General features: G+C 37.6%; 1 protein-coding gene across 2 annotated transcripts in view; it reads left to right on the forward strand.

The window, feature by feature from the left end:
• Positions 1-15,088, forward strand: part of NALCN (sodium leak channel, non-selective) — a gene marked incomplete at both ends in the record, with an annotated part of 210,973 nt that overhangs the window by 97,740 nt on the left and 98,145 nt on the right. For both annotated transcript variants that reach the window (XM_084226459.1, XM_084226460.1), the window contains 2 exons: positions 5,867-5,998; positions 11,961-12,128. In XM_084226459.1, the coding sequence (XP_084082585.1) occupies positions 5,867-5,998; positions 11,961-12,128 (300 nt within the window). The remainder of the gene's footprint in view (positions 1-5,866; positions 5,999-11,960; positions 12,129-15,088) is intronic.

Below are 15,088 nucleotides of genomic sequence, written 5' to 3' on the forward strand. Positions count from 1 at the left end.
GTATCCCATTCTGATACTACTGGAGGGATAAAAGACTGCTTTAGGCCATGCATTGTAATGCTCTGTAAGACTAAGTGAGCCAGGTAGTCTCTACCTGTCAGCAATTGCAGTGTCATTACTTGATTTTTTGGGTGAATCCAGGATATTTAATACAGTTTTTCATTCAGAGTTCCTCAGCTGCACCAAGCACGTCCCTAGTGTTAAATAAATGAGTGGAATGTTAGATTTTTTTTGCATTCATGAAATTCTCATCTGAGCACAAAACAAATCTGTGGCTCCTTTGCATATTTCCAAACAATGAAAGGATTTGGATGATTAACAGTTTGTAATGTACTGATTATTATGGCCACTGCATCTCTAATGCACTGTGCCATACAGGTGTTTTGGTGTCCTGGACACTGAGAATTAGGATCCTGTGTGAAGTCAGATGCCAATATTACAGGTAATTCATAGTACATATAAGAAATTCACTACTGTTGTAGCTGATTGATGGCAGCAGCAGGGCATTTCACTTGAGACTTCTTCCACACAGCTAATCTTATACCAAATTTAATATTAGATACAATTTACCATGTATCTGGCTGACAGCAACATCAGAATATTTCTTTCATCTCATTCCTACGCAGCTTAAGAAACACACATCCAAGGGCTAAAAAATGGTCAGTAAATTAAACAAGAACAAAAATTGGCATTATGTCTCCTCTTTCAAGTTTGCTTGGAGAATTTTCCATGCCTATGTGCTCTGAAAAGGGCTGTAATCCAAATGATACACTGCTGATCAGATGATCCAGAATGACTTTCAAGGCTTGGGCAAGAGCTGTGGACTAAATTCAGCTTTTATTTAGGCCTCATTCCAAATACAGAATTACGTAAAGAGACGGTGGGTTCTCATGGTCAACATAGCAGCAGAGGTGTGTCTGAAGTGTTTTAAGGGTGCAAATACAAATTAAAATTCTGTGATGCATTAAAAACAAACTAAGGCAGATTAGAGTAGGGGGAAAGCTGGCCCAGTAGGCACAGTAGGTGTGTGAGTTAGTACACTGTGATTGATCTCCCAAAGATACAGCAAGCTGTGTGAGAGGCCAGCAGGAAAGCTGCTTATCGTGCACAGCATTCGTGACAAGTGAGCAGCTAGATTCTGACATGACGTAGAAAAAAAACAAGAAACACAGATACCAATCTGGCCCCGATGAACTGGCAAGTCTTGGGATTTAAAAATAATGATTGTTTTTTTTTTAATCTCTTCAGCATATCATTTTTGCTGTGCGTGTGGCAGAGGTATTTTTTCAGATACCTCCACCCCTCCACCTTGCTGGCCCTCTGTGCTCTCTGCCTCTCTGCCAGCACCTGGATGCTTTTATTGTTCCTCACCACAGCTATCTCTTAATTTGTTGCCTCAGCCAGCTGTTCCTGTCTTTACATTGCCTGTGCCTGGCTTGAGTCCTGTCTGAGCCTCCTTCCTTATTATCTTAACGTTGAATCATGTTCTGCCAGTGTAACACTTTCTATCAGCTAAATAGTTTCCTTTCAGTTTAATTGGGAAGGTGACCTTGACAACAAGCTTTATTGAATCTTACTGAAAAATAAAAGGTGCTGCAGAGAGTCCAGAGAAGGGCAAGGACCCTGGTGAATGGGCTGGAGCACAAGACTTATGAGTGGCTGAGGGAGCCAGGGATGTTTAGCCTGGAGAACAGGAGGCTCAGCTGGACCTTATTCCTCTCTATAACTATATGTAAGGAGATTTTAGTAAGGTGGGAGTCAGTCTGTTCACCATGTTACAAGTGACAGGATGAGAGGAAATTACTTCAAGTTGCACCATGGGAGGTTTACATTAGCTATTAGAAGAAATTTCTTAATGGAAAGGGCTGTCAAACATTGGAATAGATTGCTCAGGGAAGTGGTGGAGTCACCATCCCTGGAATTTTTTAAAAAACATGTGGCTGTGTCACTGGAGGACATGATTTAATGGTAAACATGGTGGTGGTGGTGCTAGGTTAGACTTGGTGGTCTTAAAATTCCTTTCCAACTTTAAGCATTCTGTGATGCTATGAACCAAATTATGATTAAGGATTATTTCTGTTATTGCTGTTTATTTCCAGGGTTAAATACATCACTGCAAATTCTTTTTATGACTGTCTGTTCTGGTTCTGGCCAGGACAAGATTAGTCTTCACAGTAGCCAGAACAAGGCATGGCTAGAACCTGGAGGTTATTCTATACCACCTCATGTCATTGCTGGGGTCAGGGGGAAAGGAGTCTCTTGCAACAAGAAGGAGTCTTTCCTTCTGGAGGGAGTGGCAGAGGGAGTGCTCGGGTAATGCTGGTTCTGAACATTCTGCCTGTGGTTCAATCACCTCTCTCTTGTACGCTTGTTATTGATGTTGTTGCTGTAACTGTTCATTTCCTTGTCTCATTGCCATTTCCAGTGAGTTGTTCTTAGCCCATGATCTTTACCTTTTGTGCTTTCAATTCTTCTCTCCAGCCACCAGCAGGGGAGGGGGGCAAGGGGAGTGAGCAAGCGGCAGTGTGGTTTGGAGCGTATCAGTGGCAGCACTATATGGAGCAGTAGCATTCCTAAATCACCACAGTGTCCAAAGGTACAGACTAGATGACAAAGTGTGCATATATGAACATGAATATCAAGACAGTTGGTGCATTTTTATTTTTCCTGTATTACGATTTTGCTTCCCTGTGAAAGGAGACAAAAGTGGTTTTTGCAACCTCAGTTGCTAGATTCTTTTAGCAAGTACTTTCACAATTGAGACAGAATGCTTCATTATTATGATGGAAATTTTGACACCATTAAAAATACAGAATAAAATATGCAGAGAGACTAACTATCTGGTTAGAATTTGTGTGAAATGGAAATGTAAAGGATAGAATGACACCTGTTTTGAATCATACCACTGAAAAAAATGCATGATTGATACCAGCAGCCCTACGTCTAATTATTGAATTCCTATAGCTTGCCTTGTGGATTAAAAATAAAAGCAAGACCTTATTTAGCCACTATTTTGGTGACTTACCTGTGCTTTAGGTATTATTAACCCCTGCTTGTTCTGTAAATTTGTAAATGTAAGGCTTCTCTCCTGAACCTCCCTTTCTAGAATAGAATATACAACTGGTTTATGTCACTAGGGTCAAAAGGAAGCCAGCTTGCATAAGAAGGGTTTGAGCTATCTTCTGTCTGCAATGCTATCTGTAATTCACACAAAAAATCCAGATATTAAGAGACAAGAGGCAATTCTATCAGCTTGTATGCTTGTAAATATGCACTTAGTCTCCATTCAGCTTCAATTTAAACAAGCTATCTTAAACTCCAGGGGAATTCAAGAGGGGATGAATTCTTCAGTAGGAAGCACAAGGCTTTGCTAAAAGCTGAACAAGTACTAGTCCTCTCAGCCTCCCACACATCCTATATTATGTTCTAGTTTCATCTAAAAGAAGCACACAACAATCCTGTATAAAGAGTAGCTTGGTTAAGACTGAGCTTCAGGCAGGGTTTCACCTAAAATGTCAATGCTGACTATTCTTCATGAATATAACAATCTCAGCTCATGAAAGACTGAGACAGTATTTATATATATGAATTTTCTAATGTGTTAATATATCTTACGAATGTAAAAAGTGTGTTTCCTAAGTTTTGCATACTTCTGAAACAGACGATCTTTGCGATTCCTTTCAACCTAAACCATTCCATGATTCTATGAATTTCACATTCACAAGCCTCAGTTCTCCTGGGGCAGTGTAACTACTCTGCTAGAAGGACGATACAGCAGAAAACAGTCCAGGTTTCTGCATTGCAAGGGTGGTAACTTCCTAAAATGTGTACTGATGAGATCAGGTGATCTGAAGGCTCCTCATACTAGCCAGGAAGGAGAAATTGGTCAGGTTGTGAGATTCAGGAACAGTCTTTTTTGCAAGGACCATGAGAATGCTGAGTTCAGGAACCTTCAAAGAAGGAACAAAGGCAAAAGATAGGACCACATCCTTGGTATTCAGACTTTTTCATGTTCAGGTGTCTGCTTGGAAGAATCCCATAGTACACAGTCATAGAGATTAGAGGTTCCAGAAGAACTGGTTGATTTTCAAGGATCTTCCTCCTTCAAGTCAAAAAATGGTCTCCTTCCAAGTGCAGGAAATCAAACAAATGTGACAGAAGGTCCACATAATTGAACCAGTAGCTCTGGACAAAACTCAGAATTGAAAAGGAAGCATACAAGACATGGAATCAGGGCCAAGTGGCCTAGGAGGAATACAAATACCCTGTCTAAGAGTGGAGTTACAGGATTGAATCTGCCATGACATGGAAGGCAAAAAGAAGGGCTTCTACATATAAGAGAAGCAAAAAGAAGACTAGAAAAATGTGAGCCTGCTATTGAAAGGATTAAGAGACCTTGCAAGACAAGGCAGTGGCATAGAAATGGTTGAGGTCTTTTCTACCCATCTTGATAGGTAAGACTGACCTTCAGGAATCTCAAGCCCCTGTTTTGGGAGAAAGTCTGGAGCCATGAGAAACAGCTGAACAAAACAAAAGACTGTTCCACTGTGAAGGTGGTCAAACAGTGGAACAGATTGCACAGATGGGTTGTAGAGCCTTCATCCTGCAAGATACTCAAACTCTGACTGAGCAAAGTTCTGGAATACCTGCTCTAGCTGACTCTGCTTAAGCAGGCAGCACCAGACTAGATCATCTCAAGAAGTCCCTTCCAACGTAAATAATTATGTGATTATGTGTACATAAACCGGTATCTTTTTAGGGAAAAGATGAAAGGAGGCATAGTTCCTCTAAATTTTTAGTTCTCTTTTTCCTGAAATTTTGTTAAGTACTTCTACATATAAACTCAAGAAGAAATAAAAATGGCCATTTCCACTGTAATACAACTTACACACAAACACAAGGAACCATAACAGTACCATAACTTACTCGTTTTGAATACCTGAACTGTATTACTTGTGGAAATGTCTAAAACAGTATCAATATTAGTGATCATTCATTCAAAAATGCTTTAATGTAAAATAACAGTATGTTCCATTTTGAACAGAACAGTATGTTCTGTTTGACTCTAGCTTCTGCTGTGGCTGACCCAGTGAAAGAAGTGGTTAAGCTTATAGGGTAAATCATAAGTCCATGGTCTTTGTGATGTGGGCTTAGAAGTTACTTCTCTGAACTTCTACATACATCTTATGTATCTTACCAGTAATGTTTTGGGATCTCACTGATGTAAACTCCTGGACACTGCTCTGTGCCTCTCTTTCTCTCTTCTCTCCTGTGTGGCTGCAGCAGCAGTGACTCATAGCATCAAGTACACAGATATGTGAATTATCTGTGTGTACTTCATAGCTCATAGGCTCAGATGCATATATCTATTGTATCTAGATGTGTTTTATTCATTTAGGCAATAGTTTGACATCAGGTGAATCCCATAAAACATGTTTCTTGAGGAAAAGCATAGCACAAGATAGAAATTGATATAACTTTTTCCTGAACAATAAGTCATCAAGATTTGCATGAATAAATCATAATGCAGGAGTATTGAACAAGGCCAAATGACTAGATACATGTGCTCTTTATGCTTTAGAACATACTAAAGTAATGGATATCATATTAAGTTAAAAACCTTCAGTAAGAAGTCAATTGGCAAATAGAAACTAAAAAGTACCAAAAAAATCTCAAAACCTGCACATGTAAACCAGTTGAAGCAATATATTAAAACACATTTTAAATCATAAAACATGAAAATCATATAAAGAAGCTTTAGAATTACATATTGTTATAGCTCATTATGTTTTGACAGTGTAATAGAACTTTAAAATGCACATGGTTTGACTCCTTTTGATGATAAAATCTTCTTTTTCTTTTGTAGAAAATGATGAGGTCATCTGTGTTTCATATGTTCATACTAAGCATGGTTGCTGTCGATGTGATTGTTGCTGCTAGCAACTACTATAAAGGAGAAAACTTCAAGAGACAATATGATGAATTTTACCTTGCTGAGGTGAGTATGGTAAAATGACTATCTGGGTAATTTTCAAGATAAGCTGAAGTAAAAAATGTGATTGTCAAGAACATTTTAGTGTGTAATTTTTTATTCCCTCAAGCATTCCAAGAATATTTTGCTCACTTGTTCAACTTCCTCTGTCTGACAAGGCTGACAGCGCTATCTTACAACCTTTTGAATGGTAATTTCCTCAAACAAAATGTTAGTGGTAGTGAGCTGAAGCTTAAGTGTAACATCTGCAGGCAATGCATGGCTGCTGAGTTGCTATCTTTTTTCTAGCAGGAGTGCAATATTCAGAAGAATTTAACTTTAAAAAGATGACAAAACATTGTGTTTAAAAAATATAATATAGAACTTCTTCCTAAATAATCTTTATTTGATATATATACTTAGCTGCCAGAAGGTTCTTAAGCATAACCAAAATAGTGTTACAAATAGTCTGGCTTCAGCAATTCAAGAGTACACCACAAAAAAACCCATTTATGCAGTCATGAATTTTGCAAAGGAGGAGTCTGTGCTCCTGAACCAGTTAAGTGGAGCTACAAGGGACGTTCTGACAGGGAGCCTGCTTGAGTCATTAGCTGGCCAAGCATCTTACTGTAGAGCATGCACTAGTGGTCCTAGAACCTTGCCTGGATTGGGTACAATTGTACTTTATGCTTACTGCACTTTCCCTGGCTTCAGTAGTTACACAGTCCTTTGGAGCCAGAGGGGTCACTCTTAGACTAGAGTGAATGATAGCAGAATATTCATGGTTGTTTCTCTGGTTTTGGTTGTGTGGTTTTCTATGTCTAAATATGTTTGATATTTAGACTTAGATGCCCAACTTTAAGCCCTTTAGTCCATAACAGTACAGTGCTTTATGAATCTCCTTTTTTAAGGAAGATTGAATTGATACTTTTTTAAATCTTAGTTTTAGAATTTCTATCTGATTTCTTAAAAATGTATGAAGCTGAGAGTTCTCCAGTTAGAAACAGCACCAGAGTCCAAACCTTTAAAAAGGTGCTGATTATAAAGACAGCAGTGCTGTGTCATTCTTCATTGTCTCTCATGATGCTGGGGATTGCTCTATTTTGTATGAATATTGAGTCATTGTTGGCATGGACAACAATTACAAGAATAATTGTGAAATGTATTGTCTTTATTTTATCTCAAGTTCTAAGTCTATTTGAAAAACAACATGAAAATTATTATCCTGAAAATAAGACATTGGAATAAAACCGACAAATGCTGTTTTTTCATGAAACACTCCACAGATCTTAGAGAAGGATTGAGGACAGGGAAACTCATTTTAATTTCCATCATGGTTTAACCCCAGCCAGCAGCTCAGCCCCATACATCCTCTTATTCACTCTGCCTCAGTGTGATGGGGCAGAGAACAGTCATAGTAGAAGTGAGACAACTCATGGGTTGAGATAAAAAGCAGTTTAATAGGTAAAGCAAAAGTCATACACGCAAGCTAAGCAAAGCAAGGGATTCATTCACCACTTCCCATAGGCAGGAAAACCATCTCCAGGAAAGCCAGACTCCATCAGCCGTAACAGTAACTCTGGAAGACAAACAGAATCACTTTAAATATGCCACTCCTTCCTTCTGCTTCCTCTAGCCTTATATGCTGGCACAGTGCCCTGTGTCATAGGATATCCTTGTGTTCAGTTGGGATCATCTGTCCTGTCTGTTTCCCCTCCCCACTCCTTGTGCATCCCCAGCCTGATCACTGGTGGGGTGAGAGGCAGAAAAAGCCTTGATTTCATGTGAGCTCTGCTCAGCAACAGCTGAAACATCCCTGTGTTACCAACCCTGTGTCGGGCACAAATCCAAAATAGCACCATACAAACTATGATGGGGAAAATTAACTCTGACACAGGCAAATCCAGTACAATATCCTTGGCTGGAAACAAATAATAAAGTCAACATTAAAGCCTGAGGCCATGAACTCTTCACAGCAGGAATTTTTTGCTTTGTGCCCAGGATACAGCAAGTAGAGCCTGGATTCTTAACAAAATAATGTTAATTCTATTTATATTCAAAATAGGGAACATTGCATGTCCTATTTCTATTTTGGCTCTGAATATATAGTATAATTATGCTTTTATTAATCAGTGCTAGAAACAATCTCTTCAACATTTATTTCAAGTATAAAGTTTGCAGGTTTTTTTTCCAGCAGAAATACTTGCCAGGGTTTATTCAAGGTGAGTCTATAATGTAAACTAGTGTCTGTCCTATAAACAATGTCCGGTTTTCTTTAACAATACATTTTTCTCTTTCTGCATAGCTTAGATAATTGATTTCTTAGTGGAAAGGTTGTCAGAAAAATAATTTTTTTTGCCTTTTAACATTTCCAAGTATATGAGGTAAAGAATTCTGGGATAGAGAAAGGTGGGATTTTTTTATTTGTTAAGCATTTCTTATGCCTATTTATTGGATTTCCTGATTTTATTTTTCTTTTTTTAATCCTGTGATGCTTTTACTAGAGGCACTATAAAAATCAAACTAACAAAACCCTAGTGTGTTATGGAAGGAGGAACAAAGTATCAGAAGAGCAATAGAATAAAGAAATCCTGAGAGAGAGAAAAAATTGATAAGCTGGTGTCATTTCATATGGTTGGTTGCTGTGAAACTTGCTCCTTGTAGCACAAAGGAAATATTTTTAAGAGCCTTGAGGAAGCTGAATACTCAGGCAATGCAGGTTATTCCACAGTGTTTGTTTTCTTGGTGAAGAAGACTAGTTGGAGCAGGATGCACTGCTGTTGCTCTGTCTTTTCCATTAGAGTAGGCTACAGAAATCTTTCCCTTCAGTAGGAACTAACTTGAGCAGCCAACAGCAATGAGGATTCATTTTGCTAAAGGAAATGGCCAGATAGACTACAGCAAGCATATCTGGCTTTCTGATACGTTTTCCAGAAATTATCTTGGAAGCTGCTGGCTTTAGGAGAAGACAAGTCTAATAAAATATCTCACTTGCTCCATCCTGTGTATCACACATTGTAGCGGCCTAGAATTATAGAAATACATCCACTTAAACTCAGTGGGCAAATCTAAATGAATTTATTGAGATGCCCCATACCAATAAAAGAAACCTGTTTTGATTGTTGGAAAGGAAAGACAAACTCAAGAAGGCAAAGGCTAAACAAGAAAATAAAAGAAATCAATCTATACCCAGATCCCATTTTTTGCATAATTTTGTATACCCAGTAGTAAATAAGAGGTTCTGACAGGCATGTCAACTTGTATGCACAAGTCCTGCAGATTAATCAAAACCAGAATTTTAACAGGATGACTCAAAACCCCAGCGCAGTATCCTGGAAAGAGTAGAGTTTGAAACACACTTTTGTAATTTTTAATGAGGATGCTGACTTTAAGTGCTCAATACCTAGACAGTATAGTGATGGATGTTGGTTTTTATATGGATCTTCCATTATAACATGTTACATACTAGCTGTCTAATTTGAGTTGCATGCGATTTCTACAAATACTGTCTGAATACCAGAGTTCAAAACCAGGTGCTCCTTTACAGTTTCTCCTAGATTCCTTTTGCAACATGTCCCCTTGCACTGCTGCCTTTAGGTAGCCTTTGCCCTGTCCTGGATGAAGGAAGGATTGAATGCTGTGTCAGATCTGGTAGTGAGGGAAGTGTTAGAGGTCTGTGCCCTGAATCCCACTGATCCTCCTTGGAAGAATTCTTATCTTTCCTGGCAGCTTGATAACCTTTCAAGTAAGACAGAGTAAATGAGTCTGTCTCGGTTGGATGCTGACTCATAGGGAGCTCTGCCTCTGCCAAAAAAAGGTGTTGAGTGGCTACTAGCAAAAGGTAATGTTGATGAAGGTGAGATTAATACCATAAAGCTTTCAGGTGACCAAAAGGGACATGACTATCAGGGAAATGGCCCATTCATGTTAGCTCCTCTTTGGCCTCCCCAAAGCAGAACTGATAACATAATGGAGGGTGACTGCTAGGCAACTGCTTATGTGTTCAACCTGTGTTTTCTGCTCTGGCTTCTGAGTTTTCTTTTTGCCTTCTCTCTACAGCAATGAAAGGAATTATTCCAGCTTTAAAAAAAAACCACAAAACTATAAAATTGTATTGCATTTCACACCTAACAAAAAGTTCTAGTCAGATATTCTGAATCTTCTCCTCTAATTAATTACAAGGAAGGAAAAAAATACAAGCTCTGTCAGCAGGAAGACAGGTGTATAAATGTAATCAGATGTTATGCAAACCATTTGATACATTTTTAAGTGCCAGTGGTTTGAATTCATTTGACAAGTATGTGAAATGCAAATGATCCTGCCCACACATTTTTAGAATAAATTAAAATACACTTAACATCATATTTGTTAGTCTTTTTCTAATAGGAAGCCTATGTGCTCCAAAGTGTGTATGTGTGTATTTAAATGGCATTGTTATTCCACCTGCTCTGAGCTGAATCCCAGCTGCTTTCTACCCACTGTTCCATTTTGCCTAATTCAATGGCTTTCTTCTTTTAGGACTCAGTTAGATGTTGTGTCATTAAAAGTGAGTTTTACTTTTAAGATTTTTTTTGCTAAAACATTTTCCTTGTGTCTTAGAGATTTTCACTTAAAGGAGTAGACTCTTCAAACCTGGCTCATTGTTCTCCTAGAGCTCTTTGGGATCCCAGAACACAGGCTGTAATACTGGCAAGATCCATTTGAGGATAAAGGCATAAATGTGTCCCTACACTGTCTGGCATGAACTTCAGTGTTTAATTTCCATCTCCACTTCTGCTGGTGACAGTCCTGTACGCATAAAATACCTAGAATTTTATTTAGCTATCTCACAACCTTCCTCTTTCGTGTTGATAAATGTATTTTTGATGGACTGCAGAATTTAAATTTTTAAGGTAGCATCCCAGAGATTTTCATTGTCAAGGTCAGGATTAAAATCTTAGTCTCTAACTTTTTTATACCCTGCCCAATTCAGTAGACCTCATGTCCCACAGTCAGTTAGGCTCTCCATCTTAACAGATTTATAGTGTTTGTCTTCAAAGGAGATTTAAGCTATATTTTCTTTATTTGTACTGCACTTTGAAAGTATTAGTTGCAATTAGATATGACCTAGTGTTATTTTAGGGTCTCTTTTAAACCTCAATGTGTGTAAAGGATCAGAGAGTAACATTTCTGAGTCACAGAAAAGCATTTTCATTGTATATCCTGGCTGTTGGAAAGTGTAGAAATATATACAGTGGTAAAATAAGAAGGCACATGAGGAAATGTGCCTAGCCAGAAAGATTTTTGGTAGTGAGAGAAGTAAGAGAAAATAAATCTTGAAGATGTATACCTATGCCTTTGTTCAAACTGAATATTATAAATTTTACTGTGCAAATATTTCAAGAAAGATGTCTGGAACAATCCCAGAGTCATTCCCTACAAGTGGATTTCTTTCCCTGTAACTTCCCACCATGTCCAAATTCTTTAACATCATTATGACAATTAACTAATTCTGGAATGAATTTTAGTTTCCTCTCCTTTTAAAATTTGTTTTAGGGACTTAAAAACCATTACCTCCTTTCCACCTGTTTTGGTTGTCGTATTACTATGGATGTTTTAGAAAACTGAAGTAACAATTTTCAAACTTTGGTGTCTTTCTTAGCTCTCTTGAAATTCTTCAGAAATCTCATATGTGTTGCTTCAAATTTTGAAAAAGTCATGTCATCATATTTTCTTTTTTATATATATATTTAAAGTGAGAGATCATCTGGATGGATTTATTACTTCATGCTTGCCAATCACAAAATCTACCTGTCTGTGCTGAGTCTAGAAAACTTTATGAAGTGAAATCAAATATTGTTTATTCTGCTTAGAATATGGGTGGTTTTGTTAAATATTATGAAGATCTTTATTTTTGCCATACAATGCCCTGATAGATATAATGACATAGAAACTTCTAATTTAACTCAGTGTTTTGAATGCATCTTTCTTATCTTATATATCCATCTAGGTTGCTTTTACAGTTCTGTTTGATTTAGAAGCTCTTCTGAAGATCTGGTGTTTGGGTTTCACAGGATACATCAGCTCATCTCTTCACAAGTTTGAGTTGCTGCTTGTAATTGGAACCACTCTCCATATTTATCCAGACCTCTATCACTCTCAATTTACATATTTTCAGGTATGATCAGTTACTTATACCTTTTACCCTATATACCAAATTAAAACGCTACCCATCCACATTTCACAAATTTCAATTTTCTGGCAGTATTGACTCATTTTGAGAATATTTTAAAAATAAAAAAGTCTCTGGTTTTAACTGTGTTTATTGGGTGGATTTGCAAAACTGGCATTCTTTCTAACTTTGCTGAGAAGTCCTTTCTGTAATCAGTAACTCCCTTTTCTTATCTGAGCTGCACTGTTCAGTAAGTTCTGGTTTGTTTCTTCATTGTTCTTCACTGAGCCTTGACCTGTTACACAGCTGTTTACAGCATCACATTCTCATTATGTCCACCCTTACTTTCGTGGCTCCTCTCCCTGAGGCCTCAATTCACTTGCTGTTGTTTCTCCAAATCTTCATCTCCGGGGCAGTCACATGCTAAAGCTAAGTTACTGTGGGTCTTCCGAGAAAATTTCTCTAGAATCATCCTAGACTTGGGGTTTATAGCTCTCCAGCCATTCCTTATCTAGAGGGAGTGTGTTTATTGAGGCTCTTCTTGCATTTTCACTTGGGGGAAGAGCAGGAAAAAGAGACAAAAAAAGACTGATTAATTCTGACTTATCATTCTGACTGATTCTTCTTGTCAGCCAGCCCAACCAGTTCCCCATTCATCCTCCTTCAAGTGCTTAGGGTTGATCCAGTTTTTGGAGGAAGCGTTGGGATTCATTATGAGTCCACAGTGCTAAAGAAAGGGGGTTTTAAGAATATAAATATTAAAGGATTTATATCTGCCTATTATTCAGCAATGGGTTGGCATGGTGAATAAGTAATACTGAATAGGGGAAAATAATAAATCATCAGAGAGTGTTCTGTCAATAAATGTTATATGACACATATTGTAAACATGAATACAGCATGGAGGAAGCAGTCTCCCCAAGTGTGGGTTGAAACATAATGGCCTTTTCAGATTTCTGCAAATGTCATCCTGTATTTTTTCTAAATGGTTCTGCAAACCTCCTCAAGAAAGCTTTCAGAATGAAAAAATCTATTTTGTTTTCACCTGATGTAATTTGAAGACTTTTAAGTCATTATAGCTTTGATTTTGCTGTCCAAATATGTAGAATGTTGTTACTCCATGCAGCATGATGCATCTAAGTTGCAAAGAAGGATGATGTGTATCAAAAGCACAGGGAGTGTAGCTGGGAGCTCTCAGTTAAAGCAGTCAGCAAATTTGTTAGTAATTGGTTCCTATTTATTAGGACATAGTCTGCTTATGACTGGTGGTTTCTTTGTAAGAATTTTCACCATAAATTATAAATGCTGGACTAAATGGATGACATCATCACTAACTCATAGGATTGAGAGTATGATTAAAATGTAGGCAGATGCAGGTAATAAAATAATAAGTCTTTTATTTTTAATCGATTTGATTAGTTAAGTTGTGCAATGGTGGTGTTTTCTTAATTACACAGTGCTAGCTTTTATGACAGAAAATTTCAAGATGTAATTTTTTTTTCCAAAATATATGAAAGACATATTTTTACAAGCAAAAACATCTGCTACACTGAAAGACTTGGGTTGTATTTTGCAATCCAAGTCCCCTAGGAGGTGAATGATTGGAAGGTTGCAGAATACCTCTGAAGTCAGTGTGTAAGGTACACACCATATTCCTCCACAGTTAAGTTCTGGGCAAGCTAGATAACACATTTTCAAATCAACCAAGGTCAAAATGCCTTTTTCACATTAATAAGTCAATGTTAGGCAGATTTCCAGACATTTAGGTATTCGTGATGACAGCATAAATGTATTCCTTGTCAGCCAACAAAACAGATTACTGAAAACAGAAGTCCTTCTTGACACATTCCAGGATAGCAAGCAGGAATTATTGTTTGGGTTGTCTAGTCCTCCTTGCATACATTTCAGTTTGCATTATTCATTGGTCTATATCATTACCTTTTGCCAACACATCACTCAGTCTTTACTACATTGGCTACTCTCCACCCTCCCACCTATCTTCCTTGCATTCACTGTGCATTCATTCAAGACACTTTGCAAAGCCCTCTGTGAAAGACTACAGCAAAGGACTGTTATCAAGCTATATCTGTAGGACATAAAATCACTGGAGAAATTACAGATTTTGCATATTATTGCAGAGATGTCTAATGAACCAGCATAAAAGAGAGACATTTAAACAGAATTTAACCTATACTGGACAGAGGAGATGGTATTGTATTTGTGCTTGGGGAAAATACTGCTGAGTCATTTTCTGAATAACTGTCATCCCTTGTAGGAGATGCAGCCATTATTTGTTAGAGAGCTGTGGTTCCTTTTTTGTATTATTAATTTTGATTTGTTTTAAATATATTTTTATATTTAATCCAAATAGTGCATCTTCTACAGCTCCTAAATATAATGCAATTTGCAATCCAATTACACAAAATGCATAAATTCATTAGAATGTACTTTTGCTAGATTCAATTTGTTACCTAATGAAAATAAATGAAGAAACCAAATAGTATCAATAAGATTAGTGTGTGGCTTAAAGGTCAATTAAAGTTCCCCAAAGAAAGGGGAAAAAAGTAAGGCAGATAATTGAGTTTATCTAAAACACCGCTGGAATACCAACTAGTATGAAATCTTCTCCTCACTGGGGTCTGTGTTGAAACTAGTATTGATGAGAACAGACCAACATTTACACCATGAGTAAATGTTGTAAGTAAGAAGGCACCTTGTTTACATTTTAATAGTACTTGGAAATCTCATTCATCTCACTATCTGCCTTGGCAGTCAGTTTCATGTACTCAGATTATATGAAAAGTAGTCATGGAACCAATATGAAAGGAGTTTTATCTCACCTGGTGCTAATGTTGTGAAAGTTAAGCTGTCTAGTGTAACCTCTGAATATGGGAGTCTTTTTTGCCACTGAAGACAGTGGATGCTTATCCCATCTCATGTAGGGGCTCTGGTATGTTTGGAATAAG

Source organism: Fringilla coelebs (genome assembly GCF_963513975.1).
Source record: "Fringilla coelebs genome assembly, chromosome: 2".
Taxonomy (NCBI): Eukaryota; Metazoa; Chordata; class Aves; order Passeriformes; family Fringillidae; genus Fringilla; species Fringilla coelebs.